Here is a 19,324-nt window from a genome sequence, read left to right as displayed (position 1 = left end):
GCCTCTCTCATCTTTTTAAGTGGGAGAACTTGCACAATTGGTGGCTGACTAAATACTTTTTTGCTCCACTGTATATGGTGTTTCACAACAAATGATTAGATGGTTATTTCCTGGATTCCCTCCAGAAACCGCAGATCTGGATGGTCTGTTGGACTTGTTGACGTAAATGGTTAGAGATTTACTATAAGGGCAAGATGGAGCATGTCCCACAGGCTGTGGTTCCACTCTGGTAAGAGGAGGGCTGGGTAATGTTCAATTAACATATGGTGTGTCACACTTACAGAATCACCAGGACTGACATAGAAATAGAACACATATGAAAAGAAGAAATAAAAAACAATATCGTTAAAATACAATTTCTTGTGTATTTGTATTTATTATGGATCCCCATTAGCTGCTGCCAAGGCAGCAGCTACTCTTCCTGGGGTCCAGCAAAATTAAGGCAGTTTATACAATTTTAAAAACATTACAATACATTCACAGATTTCACAACACACTGTGTGCCCTCAGGCCCCTACTCCACCACTACCACATATTCCATGTAGTCATGGCACTATGTAGTACCTTGTGCCCTCAGGCCCCTACTCCACCACTACCACATATTCTATGTAGTCATGGCACTATGTAGTACTGTGTGCCCTCAGGCCCCTACTCCACCACTACCACATATTCCATGTAGTCATGGCACTATTTAGTACTGTGTGCCCTCAGGCCCCTACTCCACCACTACCACGTATTCCATGTAGTCATGGCACTATTTAGTACTGTGTGCCCTCAGGCCCCTACTCCACCACTACCACGTATTCCATGTAGTCATGGCACTATTTAGTACTGTGTGCCCTCAGGCCCCTACTCCACCACTACCACGTATTCCATGTAGTCATGGCTCTATTTAGTACTGTGCACCTTCCATAGTCTGTTCTGGACTTGGGGACTGTGAAGAGACCTCTTGTGACATGTCTTGTGTTGTATGCATGGGTGTCTGAGCTGTGTGCCAGTAGTTCAAACAGACAGCTCAGTGCATTCAACATGTCAATACCTCTCATAAATACAAGCAGTGATAAAGTCAATCTCTCCTTCACTTTGAGCCAGGAGAGATTGACATGCATATTATTAATATTAGTTCTCTGTCTACATCCAAGGGCCAGCCGTGCTGCCCTGTTCTGAACCAATTGCAATTTGCCTAAGTCCTTTTTTGTAAAGTGTACTTTTCTACAAGCTTCAATGGAATTGGGAGACATCACTTGCACAGTCACTACAATCTAAGCTGGTCCTAGATCTGTTTTTGCTGAGAGCCCTGTAGCTACTGTGTGAGCAGAAATGTCAGAGGAGAAGTGACAGAAGTGGAGGCAGGTTCCTGGTAAAGCTCTGATTCAGAGCTAGCTTTCCCCACCCTTTCCTCAGCTCTCACTGGTCCCTATGTGGACCCATTGACCGCTGGGCTAAAGACCTGAGACTTCTGCCAGGGGTTTCCCACCCAACCCCTGCTGCCTCCTCGAGGCCCTCTAACCAGGACTAATCCCTGTGTACCGTTAAACCCAGAAAACACAGACACTAGGCCATTTTAGAGGACATTGTCTGTGTAAGGATATGATACTTACACTCCTCATAGAAGGTCACATCTCATCTTGAGATCAGCATGTGTAACTTGAATTTTCACAAGTTACACATGCAATGACATCAATGCATGATTTACGTGCACAGAACTCAAGTTGGGATAAAGCCCAGAAACAATGTTGTTAAAGCCAGAGTGAGTGTGTTGGGGTCGTAGCTGTTGGACCTCTTATGGCTCTCTGAGCTGTCGAGGAAAGTCCCTCGTTTTCAGGAATGTCTGCCATCCGTTTGCCAACCACACACAGAGATTGATCTAGCCCACTCTGCTCTGACACCAGCCCACTCTGCTCTGACACCAGCCCACTCTGCTCTGACACCAGCCCACTCTGCTCTGACACCAGCCCACTCTGCTCTGACACCAGCCCACTCTGCTCTGCTCTGACACCAGCCCACTCTGCTCTGCTCTGACACCAGCCCACTCTGCTCTTCTCTGACACCAGCCCACTCTGCTCTTCTCTGACACCAGCCCACTCTGCTCTTCTCTGACACCAGCCCACTCTGCTCTGCTCTGACACCAGCCCACTCTGCTCTGCTCTGACACCAGCCCACTCTGCTCTGCTCTGACACCAGCCCACTCTGCTCTGCTCTGACACCAGCCCACTCTGCTCTGCTCTGACACCAGCCCACTCTGCTCTGCTCTGACACCAGCCCACTCTGCTCTGCTCTGACACCAGCCCACTCTGCTCTGCTCTGACACCAGCCCACTCTGCTCTGCTCTGACACCAGCCCACTCTGCTCTGCTCTGACACCAGCCCACTCTGCTCTGCTCTGACACCAGCCCACTCTGCTCTTTTCTGACACCAGCCCACTCTGATCTTTTCTGACACCAGCCCACTCTGCTCTTCTCTGACACCAGAGCACTCTTCTCTGACACCAGAACACTCTGTTCTGACATCCCACCCTTGGGGGACCATAGAACACTAATTGATCTGAACCATCGAACATGGTCTCTTTTCTTTCTTTCTTTCTTTCTTTCTTTCTTTCTTTCTTTCTTTCTTTCTTTCTTTCTTTCTTTCTTTCTTTCTTTCTTTCTTTCTTTCTTTCTTTCTTTCTTTCTTTCTTTCTTTCTTTCTTTCTTTCTTTCTTTCTTTCTTTCTTTCTTTCTTTCTTTCTTTCTTTCTTTCTTTCTTTCTTTCTTTCTTTCTTTCTTTCTTTCTTTCTTTCTTTCTTTCTTTCTTTCTTTCTTTCTTTCTTTCTTTCTTTCTTTCTTTCTTTCTTTCTTTCTTTCTTTCTTTTCTCCAGTACCGGGCGTGGCTGCGGGCCAGTTTCCGCCCCAGTCCCTTCAAGGACCAGGAGCAGGTGGGAGCACTGCTGAACCAGTACATAGAGCAGCAGCAGCAGGAGAACCAGAGGAGAGGAGGGGACCACGGCTGGATGAACCAGGCCTCCAGTGTCTACCCTCTACCCTACAATGCCTACAACGGCTCTGGGGGCAACAGATGAACCAAGGGGCCTCGAGTCTCCCTGGTCCCACCAACCTCCAGCTCAGGCCTGCCTGGAGAGTGAGACAATGGCCCAGTCCCAAAATCACCCCTAGGCACTTAGATCTGAAAGGATCGGATGGGTGTAAGTAGGGCCAGGGGTTTCACTTGACCAAGACATTCTCCAGACTCTAGTCCTAAGCAATATGGGGATAGCTCCACCCTGCCCTCTGATAGACTTACAGGTCCCAAGTGCATAGGGTTATTTTGGGGGCATTGGCTAACTGACTCTCTCACCACTGCACTACCTCCCATGTCCCTCGCCACCTTCACCACTGAACTGACCTTAGTGCAGCCTGATCAGGAGCTCTGATGCTCACTGAAGCCTTAGTCCAAACACCTCCACACCTCAACACCTTGACCTTACAGCCACATACTACCATGAGGCTTCACCTGTCCTATAACCTCAACTCATCTCTAAACCCAACGGGTCAACTTTTAAGGCCAAACAGATAAAGAATCGTAGGACTAGCAGTTTTTTTTCGTAATCATCTGCCTAAGACCTATAACTAGGACCTGGTTAGGTCACATGATCAGGAAAAAGTCCTGCACATAACATTACATTTTAATCAATTATTATTAACATGTTTATCAAAATGTTATTACATGGTACCATGATTACATCATGTTAAATGCAGTCCGCTGGTTAGATGGAGGATCTGATTGGTGTTGAGGGTTGAATGGACATATGAATGAACATAAGATGCTCTCCGCCCTAATTTAAGCTGATCCAGCTACTGTATACCTGCATGTGATAAAGCTTTAAATAACAGCAGCTTTGCCATAGAAAATGAATGCCTCATTCCAGTTAGTAAAATGAAGGATCATTACAGCCCAAAGCCATAATATGAGGTCTTCCTAAAATCTACTGTAAATCTTCTTCTTCTTTTAAGATCTTTGTTAAATGTTTAGTGGTACAAATTATGTTGTATCATAGTGTATGTATCTGCTTTATTAATATTGTAATGTACACTTTCATTGTTTGCCAAAAAAATATGCTAATAAATACTATTATGAAGCCAAAGCAGCATCCTGTAATTGAGGCTGAAGCAACCTTACAACAATTGTATAAGGCTGGCTACAAACCGAAGTATTATCGTAACAAATCATAACAAAACTAGTGTGTGTGTGTGTGTGTGTGTGTGTGTGTGTGTGTGTGTGTGTGTGTGTGTGTGTGTGTGTGTGTGTGTGTGTGTGTGTGTGTGTGTGTGTGTGTGTGTGTGTGTGTGTGTGTGTGTGTGTGTGTGTGTGTGTGTGTGTGTGTGTGTGTGTGTCAACACATACATGTGTGTGTGCGAGAGATAGAGAGAGCTTGTGCTTGAAAGTGTATGGTACCGGAACATCAGCTCTTGGACCAACAGGCTCTGCAACAGCTTCTATCCCCATGCCATAAGACTGCTAAATAGCCATAAGACTGCTACATAGTTGATTAGTGGTTACCAGGACTATCCACACTGACCCTGACTCTATGCACACTCACAAGACTATATATACACACACACTACACTGACACTCTCACACAAAACCCTCACACATTTACATACGCGCCACACACACACACACACGCATACACTTCTACACATCATATGCTGCTGCTACTATGTTGTTTATGTTCTTATTATCTATGCTGATGTCTAGTCACTTTACCCTGCCTTCATGTACATATCTACCTCTAATACATTATTATCTATGCTGATGTCTAGTCACTTTACCCTGCCTTCATGTACATATCTACCTCTAATACATTATTATCTATGCTGATGTCTAGTCACTTTACCCTGCCTTCATGTACATATCTACCTCTAATACATTATTATCTATGCTGATGTCTAGTCACTTTACCCTGCCTTCATGTACATATCTACCTCTAATACATTATTATCTATGCTGATGTCTAGTCACTTTACCCTGCCTTCATGTACATATCTACCTCTAATACATTATTATCTATGCTGATGTCTAGTCACTTTACCCTGCCTTCATGTACAGTGTCTATAGAAAGTCTACACCCCCTTGAACTTTTTTCACACTTTGTTGTGTCAGTGCTTTAGAGCTGTTTGGGAAACACTGATTTTTTTAATCACTTTGGGACTATTTTCGCAAATATGTGGTAAAATTTCACAACTCAAAACATCTCAAAAAGGCTGTTTTTTAAAACAATAAGAGGTCGAAGACGTGGGCATGGGCCCCGTCAGGGAACTGTTGTGTCTAATGAAGCCCGGGTCATCGTCATTGACCATGTGGCAAACAGAAGCCTTACCATGGCATAGGCTGCCAAATTAGTTCACCCCGATCTAAAAAGATCAATTTGTCAATTTGATAATGAGAACATTTCGCCAAGAAAACCGGTAAGTCTGCAGGATACGCACTATGCTTTTCCATTACGTTTACAGTAAATTTACATTTTAGTCATTTAGCAGACGCTCTTATCCAGAGCGACTTACAGTAGTGAGTGCATTCATTTCATTTCATGCATTTTTTTTTTTTTTTGTACTGGCCCCCCGTGGGAATCGAACCCACAACCCTGGCGTTGCACACACCATGCTGGCGTTGCAAACACCATGCTCTACCAAACACCATGCTCTACCAACTGAGCCACAGGGAAGGCTGATATTGATATTGTAATGCATGTAAATTCACATAAAATGTTACAGTATTCTTACAGTATGATCTATTGACAGTATACTCGGTTCTACAGTCAGACTTGACAGAAGACCCCATGGTGGTGGCCGTGGCCGTGTGCTGACCGACCAGCAGGAGTGGGCAGTGGTGGACATGGTGAGGGCCAGGAATGACATACGACTGTCTGAAATAAAGCAGGCCATTGAGGAGAACGATGACATCCCCATGAGCGTGACACCCTCCTGGCCATGGATGAGGCATGTTATGACATCAATGCAGACCAAATGTCAAGCTTGGATTTGCCATACCAAAAGCTTTTTCCCGTGGTGCATGAACAATGAGGACATTCACTGTGATGTGGATGGGAATTTATGGCCAAACGCTCAAGACAGGCTTGATGCAAATGAATGCGTGCTAAACGTTATGTTTTATTTTCATTGATTTCATTTGTTTCATTTAATTTCTTACATTTTATTACAGACAGTACACCTATATTGTAATTATATTTTTTGTTGTTGCATGGATGGTTGTAGAGAATGTCTTCATTGATCACACCTTTTATGTACATTGCTCTGTTAATTTTACCTTCTATCCTGATGAGTCCCTGACGATAAGAAACATCCCCATAACATGATGCTGCCACCACCATGCTTCACATTAGGGATAGTGTACTTTGGCTGATGTGTTGGGTTTGCGCCAAACGTAACGCTTTACATTTAGGCCAAATAGTTTCATTTTAGTTTTGTCAGACCACAAACATTTTGGCCACACGGTTACAGAATCTCCCAAGTGTTTTTTTATATACTTCAAATGGGATTCAAGTAGGACTTTCTTGAGTAATGGCTTCCTTCATGCCACCCTACCATACATGCCAGATTTGTGGAATGCTTTGGATATTGTTGTCACATGCACACTTTGACCAGTCTTGGCTATTAAAGCCTGTAGCTCTTTCAAAGTTGCCATTGGACTGTTGGTAGCCTCTCTGATCAGTCTCCTACTTGCTCAGTCATCAAGTTTAGCGGGACAGCCTGATCCAGGCACTGTCTTGATGGTGCCATACACCTTCCACTTCTTAATAATCGTCTTGTCTATGCTTCAAGGGATATTCAAATCGCGCCCTCGGGGTTCTCTATGGTGTTTTAGGTCAGGGCGTGACTAGGGGGTGTTCTAGTCTTTAATTTCTATGTTGGTGTGAGTATGGTTCCCAATTGGAGGCAGCTGATGATCGTTGCCTCTAATTGGGGATCATACTTAGTGTGGTCCTTTTCCCACCTGCCTTGTGGGATATTGTCTTTGTTTAGTGCTATGTGCACTACGAACAGCACGTTAGTTTATTTATTTGTTGCTTTGAAGTTTCACTAAAATCTCGAACTCTACGCACGCTGTGCTTTGGTCCGCTTATTTATTCAACCAACGTGACAACCTATATAGAAGTATGTGGACACCCCTTCAAATGAGTGGATTCGGCTATTTCAGCCACATCTGTTGCTGCCAGGTGTATAAAATCGAACACACAGCTATGAAATCTCTATAGACAAAGGCAGTAGAATGGTCTTACTGAAGAGCTCAGTGACTTTCAATGTGGCACTATCATAGGATGCCACCTTTCCAACAAGTCAGTTCGTCAAATTTCTGCCCTGCTAGAGCTGCACCGGTCAACTGTAAGTGCTGTTATTGTGAAGTGGAAACGTCTAGGAACAGCAAAGGCTCAGCCACGAAGTGGTAGACCACACAAGCTCACAGAAGAGGACCGCCGAGTGCTGAAGCGCATAGCGCATAAAAAATTGTCTGTCCTCTGTTGTAACACTCACTACTGAGTACCAAACTCTGGAAACAACATCAGCACAATAACTGTTTGTCTGGAGCTCCATGAAATAGGTTTCCATGGCCGAGCAGCAGCACACAAGCCTAAGATCACCATGCGCAATGCCAAGCGTCGGCTGTAGTGGTGTAAAGCTTGCTGCCATTGGACTCTGGAGCAGTGGAAACGCATTCTTTGGAGTGATGAATCACGCTTCACCATCTGGCAGTCTAACAGAAGAATCTGGGTTTGGCGGATGCCAGGAGAACACTACCTGCCCCAATGCATAGTGCCAACTGTAAAGTTTGGTGGAGGAGGAATAATGGTCTGGGGCTGTTACTCGGGCTAGGCACATTAGAAAAATCTTAACATTACAGCAGGTATTCCCAAACTGTGGTATGCAGTCCACTCAATGCCGTCGGGGGTACGCCAAATAAAAATGTGATTCACGTAAAAAAAGAATCATCCAAATAAAAAATGATTAAAAAATAATAATTCTTCACATTTTCAGACAGTCCATTTCTATTTTCCAACGGGGCTATACAGTTGGCTGAGTAGCCTGAGTAGCCTCATTTCACTTCCAAAAATAAAATGAAACCATCTGGTGTTCAGCAAAATAACAACACAATATCAAATACAGGTAGCCTAGTCAAATAATTAACATCCAATCACATTACCTGTTACTCTCTCGCGGGAATTCCACTAACGGTCCGTATGTAGCCAAACATAGCTGCTGCTCTTTCCGTTTGCTCAAAAATTGATAAATGGTTAAAAAAAGTAAGGCCTGCGTCCACAGACACATACCAGCTCTACTGGTAGTACTGCTACTACCAGGAGTACTACACCTGCACCTGTCGACGACACAAGTTGTTCTGCTTCCACGAGCACATCCAATGATGGCATCAGTAATTCTACATTTGTTGTTAGCCCAGCTAGCATGGACACTGACAGTTGTGAATCTGATGCAGCTGAAGAGATACAGTACTGCCCCCTTACCCGGGAAAACACCGAACAACAGACAGGGACGTTGGACCATCGAAGAGGTGCAAATATGATAAGAACTACATTGATGTGGGGTTCACATATATTGGGAGTAGTGCCTTTCCTCAGCCACTGTGTGTTATATGTGCAAAAGTACTATCTCACAACTCGATGAAGCCTTCAGACTTTTAGAAACAACACATGCCAATTTGAAAAATAAGCCATGGGAGTTTTTTGAGTGAGAATTAAGATGACTTTCAAGTAGTAAGGCATGTATAAAAGCAAAAGATACCATTAATAAGAAGGGGCAAGAAGAGTCTTATATGGTGAGCTACCGAGTGGCTAGGACAGTCAAGCCCCATACTATTGTGGAGGACTTAATTCTTCCTGCTGCCGTGGATATGGCTGGGACAATGCTGGGGGAAAAGGCCCAAAAAACTATACAGACAATGCCTTCATCAAACAACACTGTTTCATAACGCATCAGTGTCATGGCAGAAGATGTTTTGAAACAATTACTGCTTCGCATACAAGCCAGTGAATTCTATGCATTACAGCTGGATGAGTCAACAGCGTGGCGGGCCTGGCACAGCTCCAGGTATGTGTCCGTTACATTTATGGGGGGGTCAATTAATGAAGACATCCTCTTCTGCAAACCAGGACAACAGGAGAGGATATTTTTTGAGTACTGGACAGCTTTGTGACATCAAATGGACTTTGGTGGTCAAGATGTGTTGGTATCTGTACTGATGGCGTAAAAGCCATGACAGGGAGGCATAGTGGAGTGGTAACGCGCATGCAAGCAATTGCTCCCGACGCCACTTGGGTACACTGCAGCATACACCGAGAGGCCCTTGCTGCCAAGGGAATGCCTGACAACTTGAAAGACGTTTTGGACACTACAGTGGAAATGGTTAACTTGGTTAAAGCAAGGCCCCTGAACTCTCGTGTATTTTCTGCACTATGCAATGATATGGGCAGCGAACATGTAACACTTTTACAACATACAGAAGTGCGCTGGTTATCAAGGGGCTAAGTATTGACACATTTTTTTCAACTGAGAGACGAGCTTAAAGTTTTCTTTACTGACCATAATTTTCACTTGTCTGACCGCTTTCATGATGACGAGTTTCTCACACGACTGGCCTATCTGGGTGATGTTTTTTCTCGCCTGAATAATCTGAATCTAGGATTACAGAGACTCTCCGCAACTATATTCAATGTGCGGGACAAAATTGAGTCTATGATTAAGATGTTGGAGCTCTTCTAAGTCTGCAATTAACAAAGACAACACACAGGTCTTTCCATCATTGTATGATTTTTTTGTATACAAATGAACTCAAGCTTACGGACAATGTCAAATGTGATATAGTGAAGCACCTGAGTGAGTTGGGAGTGCATTTACGTAGGTACTTTCCTGAAACGGATGACATAAACAACTGGATTCGTTATCCCTTTCATGCCCTGCCTCCAGTTCACTTAACGATATCTGAACAAGAGAGCCTCATCAAAATTGCAACAAGCGGTTCTGTGAAAATTGAATTTAATCAGAAGCCACTGCCAGATTTCTGGATTGGGCTGCGCTCAGAGTATCCTGCCTTAGCAAATCGCGCTGTTAAGACACTGATGCCCTTTGCAACCATGTACCTATGTGAGAGTGGATTCTCGGCCCTCACTGCATGAAAACTAAATACAGACACAGTCTGTGTGTGGAAAATGATTTAAGACTCTCTCCAATACAACCCAACATTGCAGAGTTATGTGCATCCTTTCAAACAGACCCTTCTCATTAACCTGTGGTGAGTTATTCACAATTTTCTATGAACAAATAAGGTTTTATATGTAGGATGGTTAAATAAACAGCAAAATTATTGAATATTATTATATTATTATTTGTGCCCTGGTCCTATAAGAGCACTTTGTCACCTCCCACCAGCCGGGTTGTGACAAAAACTCACACTCATTCTTATGTTTAATAAGTGTATCGTATAGTGTGTGTGTGGCAGGCTTACATTGATGGCAAAATACAACATTTGAGAGTGCACTGACCATGCTACTAGAGGGGGTACGCAGCTGGAGGTTGAATGTTTGAAGGGGTACGGGACTATAAAAAGTTTGGGAACCACTGCACTACAGCATACAATGACATTCTAGCGAGTCTGTGTTTCCAACTTTGTGGCAACAGTTTGGGGAAGGCCCTTTCCTGTTTCAGCATGACAATGCCCCTGTGCACAAAGCGAGGTCCATACAGAAATGGTTTGTCGAGATCGGTGTGGAAGAGCTTGACTGGCCTGCACAGAGCCCTGTCCTCAACCCCATCGAACACCTTTAGGATGAATTGGAGCGCAGACTGCGAGCCAGGCCTAATCGCCGAACATCACTGATCTACCTCACTAATGCTCTTGTGACTGAATGGAAGCAAGTCCCCGCAGCAATGTTCCAACATCTAGTGGAAAGCCTTCCCAGAAGAGTGGAGGCTGTTATAGCAGCAAAGGGGGGACCAACTCCATACTAATGCCCATGATTTTGAAATTAGATGTTCGACGATCAGGTGTCCACATACTTTTGGTCATGTAGTGTAGCTCCATTCTTGTGTATTTTTTTCCTCTTGTGTTATATATTTTTTTTACTCTGCATCGTTGTGAAGGGAGCATAAATAAGAATTTCACTATTCAGTCTACACCTGTTGTATTCTGCACATGTGACAAATAAAATTTGATTTGTGTATGTGTTAGGGAAAGACCCAGAGATGGAGGGTTGGTCAGAGACAGAGTGCCTTCGCTGTGCCACCCCAGACTGGCATGGACACAGTAGTAACAATTAGTGTTCTGTTCTGTTCCCCTCAGTGAGAAGTCCCTCTCTGACCCAGAGACCATGCCACCCCCAGCTTCCCCAAACAGTCCCCCTCTCCGTACAGGTGAGGCCAGACCACGACATGGCTCAAATCCTCAAAACGCACCCTGGACATGGGACCTTACCTCCACCACAACTGCTTTTCTTAGTTTCGAAATGATACATACTAAGGCTGTGTGATCACAATACTGAGGATTGGGCACAACAAGTTAACCCTCTCCTCTAATATTCAGCCCTGCAGTACCTGTTGAAACCACTGAACCATTGCTGTGTAGAATAAAGTTTTAATGTTAGTCAGATGAAATCGGCTATCTGATGTGAGGCAGGCTTTTTTTTTGCATATAAACTGAGTATACAAAACATTAGGAATGCCTTCCTAATATTGACTTGCATCCCCTTTTGCCCTCAGAACAGCCTCAATTCGTCGGGGCATGGACTACAAGGTGTCGAAAGCGTTTTACAGGGATGCTGGCCCATGTTGACTCCAATGCTTCCCACAGTTGGCTGGATGTCCTTTGGGTGGTGAACCATTCTTTTTTTTTGTAAGATTTTATAAACAATAGAAAACATACACATAAATGACAACATCATACAAACATTAACTACATCCCACCTGACCTGGCCAGACCCACTAGCACACACCCCCATCTCCAGTGCCCGAATCACTTTCAACATGGCCTGAAACTGCACAATTTTTCCCCCCTCCATAGCCCACGCACTTTCAATATTTAAATAATAAATCATTCAATTTTTCCATTGTGTTAATGATGGTGGATTGATTGATTTCCAAGTTTTCTGTATCCATTTTTTCAAGATGAATGATGAGAAGATAATTGTCCCACCCATCGGGTATCTCACTATGCCATGTCTTGAAATATACAGACAGACAGATAAAAATTAAGTTTTCATTGTAATACTTCTGACAGCCAACTTTCTAGCTCCATCCACAAAGCATGGATTATTGAGTCATTATTCGTTTTACACTTAAGACATTATTCTGCCATTGTAATGTAGAATTTGTGAATTTTGTCTCTTGTATAATAAATTCTATACATCATCTTAAACTGGATTAAGCGTACATTTTTGTTAGCTGTAATTTCATTAGTTATGCTCCAACTTTCCTTCCATTTTGTGCCAACATCAATTTTTTAAAGTCTTGGTTTCAACAGTTTATATTTTTTTCTAAGAGATTGTCAGTTGGATATGCTCTCTAGGTTTTGTATATTTTTTATTTATTTTTATTTATTTCACCTTTATTTAACCAGGTAGGCAAGTTGAGAACAAGTTCTCATTTACAATTGCGACCTGGCCAAGATAAAGCAAAGCAGTTCGACAACATACAAAAACACAGAGTTACACATGGAGTAAAACAACATACAATCAATGATGCAGTAGAAAAAAATAAAAATAAGACTATATACAATGTGAGCAAATGATGTGAGATAAGGGAGGTAATGGCAAAAAAATGCCATGGTGGCAAAGTAAATAAAGTATAGCAAGAAAAACACTGGAATGGTAGATTTGTAGTTTGAAGAAAGTTCAGAGATAAAATATAAATAATATGGTGCAAAGGAGCAAAATAAATAAAATAAATAAATACAGTAGGGGAAGAGGTAGTAGTTTGGGCTAAATTATAGATGGGCTATGTACAGGTGCAGTGATCTGTGAGCTGCTCTGACAGCTGGTGCTTAAAGCTAGTGAGGGAGATAAGTGTTTCCAGTTTCAGAGATTTTTGTAGTTCGTTCCAGTCATTGGCAGCAGAGAACTGGAAGGAGAGACGACCAAAGGAGGAGTTGGCTTTAGGGGTGACCAGAGAGAGATACCTGCTGGAGCGCGTGCTACAGGTGGGTGCTGCTATGGTGACCAGTGAGCGGAGATAAGGGGGGACTTTACCTAGCAGGGTCTTGTAGATGACCTGGAGCCAATGTGTTTGGCGACGATTATGAAGCGAAGGCCAGCCAACGAGAGCGTACAGGTCGCAGTGGTGGGTAGTATATGGGGCTTTGGTGACAAAACGGATGGCACTGTGATAGACTGCATCCAGCTTGTTGAGTAGGGTATTGGAAGCTATTTTGTAAATGACATCGCCGAAGTCGAGGATTGGTAGGATGGTCAGTTTTACGAGGGTATGTTTGGCAGCATGAGTGAAGGATGCTTTGTTGCGAAATAGGAAGCCAATTTCACTTTGGATTGGAGAGGATTGATGTGAGTCTGGAAGGAGAGTTTACAGTCTAACCAGACACCTAGGTATTTGTAGTTGTCCACAAATTCTAAGTTAGAACCGTCCAGAGAAGTGATGCTGGACAGGCGGGCAGGTGCAGGCAGCGATCGGTTGAAGAGCATGCATTTAGTTTTACTTGTGTTTAGGAGCAGTTGGAGACCACGGAAGAAGAGTTGAATGGCATTGAAGCTCGTCTGGAGGGTTGTTAACACAGTGTCCAAAGAAGGGCCAGAAGTGTACAGAATGGTGTCGTCTGTGTAGAGGTGGATCAGAGATTCACCAGCAGCAAGAGCGACATCATTTATGTATACAGAGAAAAGAGTTGGCCCAAGAATTGAACCCTGTGGTACCCCCATAGAGACTGCCAGAGGTCCAGACAGTAGGCCCTCCGATTTGACACACTGAACTCTGTCAGAGAAGTAGTTGGTGAACCAGGCGACGCAATCGTTTGAGAAACCAAGGCTACTGAGTCTGCCGATGAGGATGTGGTGATTAACAGAGTCAAAAGCTTTGGCCAGGTCAATGAATACGGCAGCACAGTATTGTTTCTTATCGATGGCGGTTACGATGTCGTTTAGGACCTTGAGCGTGGCTGAGGTGCACCCATGACCAGCTCTGAAACCAGATTGCATAGCGGAGAGGGTGCGGTGGGATTCGAAATGGTCGGTAATCTGTTTGTTGACTTGGCTTTCGAAGACCTTAGAAAGGCAGGGTAGGATTGATATAGGTCTGTAGAAATTTGGGTCAAGAGTGTCACCTCCTTTGAAGAGGGGGATGACAGCAGCTGCTTTCCAATCTATGGGAATCTCAGACGACACGAAAGAGAGGTTGAACAGGCTAGTAATAGGGGTTGCAATAATTTCGGCAGATAATTTTAGAAAGAAAGGGTCCAGATTGTCAAGCCCAGCTGATTTGTAGGGGTCCAGATTTTGCAGCTCTTTCAGAACATCAGCTGAATGGATTTGGGAGAAGGAGAAATGGGGGAGGCTTGGGCGAGTAGCTGTGGGGGTGCAGTGCTGTTGAATGCAGTAGGGGTAGTTAGGTGGAAAGCATGGCCAGCCGTAGAAAAATGCTTATTGAAATTCTCAATTATAGTGGGCTTATCGGTGGTGACAGAGTTTCCTATCCTCAGTGCAGTGGCAGTTGGGAGGAGGTGTTCTTATTCTCCATGGACTTTACAATGTCCCAGAACTTTTTAGAGTTGGAGTTGCACAAAGCGAATTTCTGTTTGAAAAAGCTAGCCTTGGCGTTTCTAACTGCCTGTGTGTATTGGTTTCTAACTTCCCTAAAAAGTTGCATATCGCGGGGGCAGTTCGATGCTAATGCAGAACGCCACAGGATATTTTTGTGTTGGTTAAGGGCAGTCAGGTCTGGGGAGAACCAAGGGCTATATCTGTTCCTGGTTCTAAATTTCTTGAAAGGGGCATGCTTATTTAAGATGGAGAGGAAGGCAATGAGGCAGTGATCGCTGAGATCTTGGTTGAAAACAGCAGAGGTGTATTTAGAGGGCACGTTGGTTAGGATGATATCTATGAGGGTGCCAGTGTTTGCGGCTTTGGGGTTGTACCTGGTGGGTTCATTAATAATTTGTGTGAGATTGAGGGCATCAAGCTTGGATTGTAGGATGGCTGGGGTGTTAAGCATGTCCCAGTTTAGGTCACCTAGTAGCACGAGCTCTGAAGATAGATGGGGGCAATCAGTTCACATATGGTGTCCAGAGCACAACTAGGGGCCGAGGGGGGTCTATAGCAGGCGGCAACGGTGAGAGACTTGTTTTTGGAGAGGTGGATTTTTAAAAGTAGAAGTTCAAATTGTTTGGGTACAGACCTGGATAGCAGGACAGAACTCTGCAGGCCATCTCTGCAGTAGATTGCAACACCGCCCCCTTTGGTCGTTCTATCTTGTCTGAAAACGTTGTAGTTAGGGATGAAGATTTCAGAGTTTTTGGTGGACTTCCTAAGCCAAGATTCAGACACAGCTAGGACATCCGGGTTGGCAGAGTGTGCTAAAGCAGTGAATAAAACAAACTTAGGGAGGAGGCTTCTAATGTTAACATGCATGAAACCAAGGTTATTACGGTTACAGAAGTCATCAAAGAGAGCGCCTGGGGAGTAGGAGTGGAGCCAGGCACTGCAGGGCCTGGATTCACCTCTACATCCCCAGAGGAGCAGAGAAGAATAAGTATGAGGGTACGGCTAAAAGCTATAAGAATTGGTCGTCTGTGACGTCCAGAATAGAGAGAAAAAGGAGCAGGTTTCTGGGGGCGATAAAATAGCTTCAAGGTATAATGTACAGACAAAGGTATGGTGGGATGTGAGTACAGAGGAGGTAAACCTAGGCATTTAGTGATTATGAGAGAGATATTGTCTCTAGAAACATCATTGAAACCAGAAGATGTCATAGCATGTGTGGGTGGAGGAACTGAGAGGTTGGATAAGGTATAATGAGCAGGGCTAGAGGCTCTACAGTGAAATAAGCCAATAAACACTAACCAGAACAGCAATGGAGAAGGCATATTGACATTAAGGAGAGGCATGCTTAGCCGAGTGATCAAAGGGTCCAGTGAGATTCAGACAGCTAGCCGGGCCATAGGTAGCAAGCTGGTGGAAGATGGGAGGGAGGTCTGTTTTTAGCCACCTCGTGCGTTTATCTTCCCGATCATATGAACATCCTTTATCCGACTCAAATAAGATTCCCTCAAGGTTGCCCTGATGCCCAAAAGTTTTCAAATATATACGTTTTGTGATATCTCACTTTTAAGTTGCATGGATTTTTTATTCTGTCATGGAAATAAATGTATTTCCTGTTACCAAGTCAATTCCGGTTTCTATGCCTTTAGTTTTCCATGTTGACTAATTTATCTGTGAATTCTGAAAAGCTCTCCAAGGATTGTTCCATAAGGTTGTGTTTTTAAGAAGTGATATTGGTTCTTCTAGAATACGTTTAATTTTCTTCCATGTTGTGATAGTGTTCTTAGCTTTATTCTTTGAAAATAGACACGTGAAAAGATTCTGGGGATGAGCATGCGCATCTTCAGTATGTACCCATTTTTCCTCTTTACTGAGTCTGGAAGGTTAAAACCAACCTCAAATTTAGGAAGATGTAAAACTTTCCTTTTTATTCTATGCATTTTATTTTCCCATATAAAGTCTGTTATGACTGAGTACACTTTTTTTTAAGACCGTCTTCGGTTGGTATTGTATTGGTATTACCAAAAATAAATACAAAAACTTAGTCAGCTATGCCATTCTAAAGAGTTTATTCTACTTGTAAGATTTATGGGAAGACAATTGAATTTAATTAGATCTGCTTTCATATTGTTGAGTAATGGAATAAAGTTATCTGTATATATTTGTAGTTTGTTGTCACTTATTAAGTATCCTAAGTATTTTATATTTTTTGTGGTGCACTTAAAGTATTGCTGTATATCGTGAGTATTTAAAAAAAAAATCCTATTTCCATTATTTTGTTTTTTTCCGTGTTAATATTATATCCTGAGATTTTCTAATATTATGTAAATATTTTTTGCAAAGGGTGCATTGAGTTTTCAATATTGGTCAGGTACAGTTGAAGTCGGAAGTTTACATACACCTTAGCCAAATACATTTAAACTCAGTTTTTCACAATTCCTGACATTTAATCCTTGTAAACATTCCCTGTCTTAGATCAGTTAGGATCACCACTTTATTTTAAGAATGTGAAATGTCAGAATAATAGTAGAGAATGATTTATTTCAGCTTTTATTTCTTTCATCACATTCCCAGTGGGTCAGAAGTTTACATATACTCAATTAGTATTTGGTAGCATTGCCTTTAAATTGTTTAACTTGGGTCAAATGTTTTGGGTAGCCTTCCACAAGCTTCCCACAATAAGTTGGGTGAATTTTGGCCCATTTCTCCTGACAGAGCTGGTGTAACTGAGTCAGGCTTGTAGGCCTTCTTGCACACGCTTTTTCAGTTCTGCCCACAAATTTTCTATAGGAGGGAGGTCAGGGCTTTGTGATGGCCACTCCAATACCTTGACTTTGTTGTCCTTAAGCCATTTGCCACAACTTTGGAAGTATGCTTGGGGTCATTGTCCATTTGGAAGACCCATTTGCGACCAAGCTTTAACTTCCTGACTGATGTCTTGAGATGTTGCTTCAATATATCCACATAATTTTCCTGCCTCATGATGCCATCTATTTTGTGAAGTGCACCAGTTCCCTCCTGCAGCAAAGCACTCCCACAACATGATGCTGCCACCCCAGTGCTTCACAGTTGGGATGGTGTTCTTCGGCTTGCAAGCATCCACCTTTTTCCTCCAAACATAACGATGGTCATTATGGCCAAACAGTTGTATTTTTGTTTCATCAGACCAGAGGACATTTCTCCAAAAAGTATGATCTTTGTCCCAATGTGCAGTTGTAAACCGTAGTCTGGCTTTTTTATGGCGGTTTTGGAGCAGTGGCTTCTTCCTTGCTGAGCGGCCTTTCAGGTTATGTCGATATAGGACTCTTTTTACTGTAAATATAGACACTTTTCTACCTGTTTCCTCCAGTATCTTCACAAGGTCTTTTGCTGTTGTTCTGGGATTGATTTGCAGTTTTCGCACCAAAGTATATCTCTAGGAGACAGAACGCGTCTCCTTCCTGAGCGGTATGATGGCTGCGTGGTCCCATGGTGTTTATATTTGCATAATATTGTTTGTACAGATGAACGTAGTACCTTCAGGCGTTTGGAAATTGCTCCCAAGGATGAACCAGACTTGTGGAGGTCTACAATTTTTTTTCTGAGGTCTTGGCTGATTTCTTTTAATTTTCCCATGATGTCAAGCAAAGAGGCACTGAGTTTGAAGGTAGGCCTTGAAAAACATCCACAGGTACACCTCCAATTGACTCAAATGATGTCAATTAGCCTATCAGAAGCTTCTAAAGCCATGACATCATTTTCTGGAATTTTCCAAGCTGTTTAAAGGCACAGTCAACTTAGTGTATGTAAACTTCTGACCCACTGGAATTGTGATACAGTGAATTATAAGTGAAATAATCTGTCTGTAAACAATTGTTGGAAAAATTACTTGTGTCATGCACAAAGTAGATGTTCTAACCGACTAGCCAAAACTATAGTTTGTTAACAAGAAATTTGTGGCGTGGTTGAAATTTTTTTAATGACTCCAACCTAAGTGTATTTAAACTTCCGACTTAAACTGTACATCAAGAGATCATCTGCCAATAAGATTAAACCCATCAGCGTTGCAGTTCTTGACACACTCAAACCAGTGTAACTGGCAGCTACTACCATACCCCATTCAAAGGCACTTACATATTTTGTCTTGCCAATTCACCCTCTGAATGGCACACATACACAATCCATATCTCAATTGTCGCAAGGCTTAAAAATCCTTCAACCTGTCTTCTCCCCTTCATCTATACTGATTGAAGTGGATTTAACAGGTGACATCAATTATAGGTCATAGCTTTCACCTGGATTCACCTGGTCAGTAAATGTCATGGAAAGAGAAGGTGTTCTTAATGTTTTGTACACTCAGTGTATAGTCCTTTCAGTATAAGGCCTATGAATAAGCACGTTGGCATTAGAGACTTTGTATTTTATTTTTTTTTTACACTCTTATACTCACGAAATAAAAACGAATTAACATGGTAACATGATAAACACTATAATTGCATCTATTTCAGCGTACATATCAGTCAACCTGAACGTTACCCTGCCTATGTTTGAATGTAGCCTAAACTGTAGTAAAACCTGCACA

General features: G+C 42.9%; 1 protein-coding gene across 3 annotated transcripts in view; it reads left to right on the top strand.

Moving 5' to 3' along the window:
• Positions 1 to 4,119, top strand: part of LOC106562285 (dual specificity protein phosphatase 22-A) — a 36,378-nt gene extending 32,259 nt beyond the window's left edge. For 2 of the 3 annotated variants that reach the window (XM_045689185.1, XM_014127062.2), the window contains one exon: positions 2,857 to 4,119. In XM_045689185.1, the coding sequence (XP_045545141.1) occupies positions 2,857 to 3,057 (201 nt within the window). In that variant the 3' untranslated portion in view covers positions 3,058 to 4,119. The remainder of the gene's footprint in view (positions 1 to 2,856) is intronic. The other variant, XR_006757527.1, reaches the window with a different exon arrangement.
• The last annotated feature ends 15,205 nt before the right edge of the window (positions 4,120 to 19,324 follow it).

This window comes from Salmo salar, chromosome ssa11, assembly GCF_905237065.1.
Source record: "Salmo salar chromosome ssa11, Ssal_v3.1, whole genome shotgun sequence".
Lineage (NCBI taxonomy): Eukaryota > Metazoa > Chordata > Actinopteri > Salmoniformes > Salmonidae > Salmo > Salmo salar.
The sequence above is the reverse complement of the archived record's forward strand: the minus strand, read 5'-3'. Positions and strand labels throughout refer to the sequence as shown.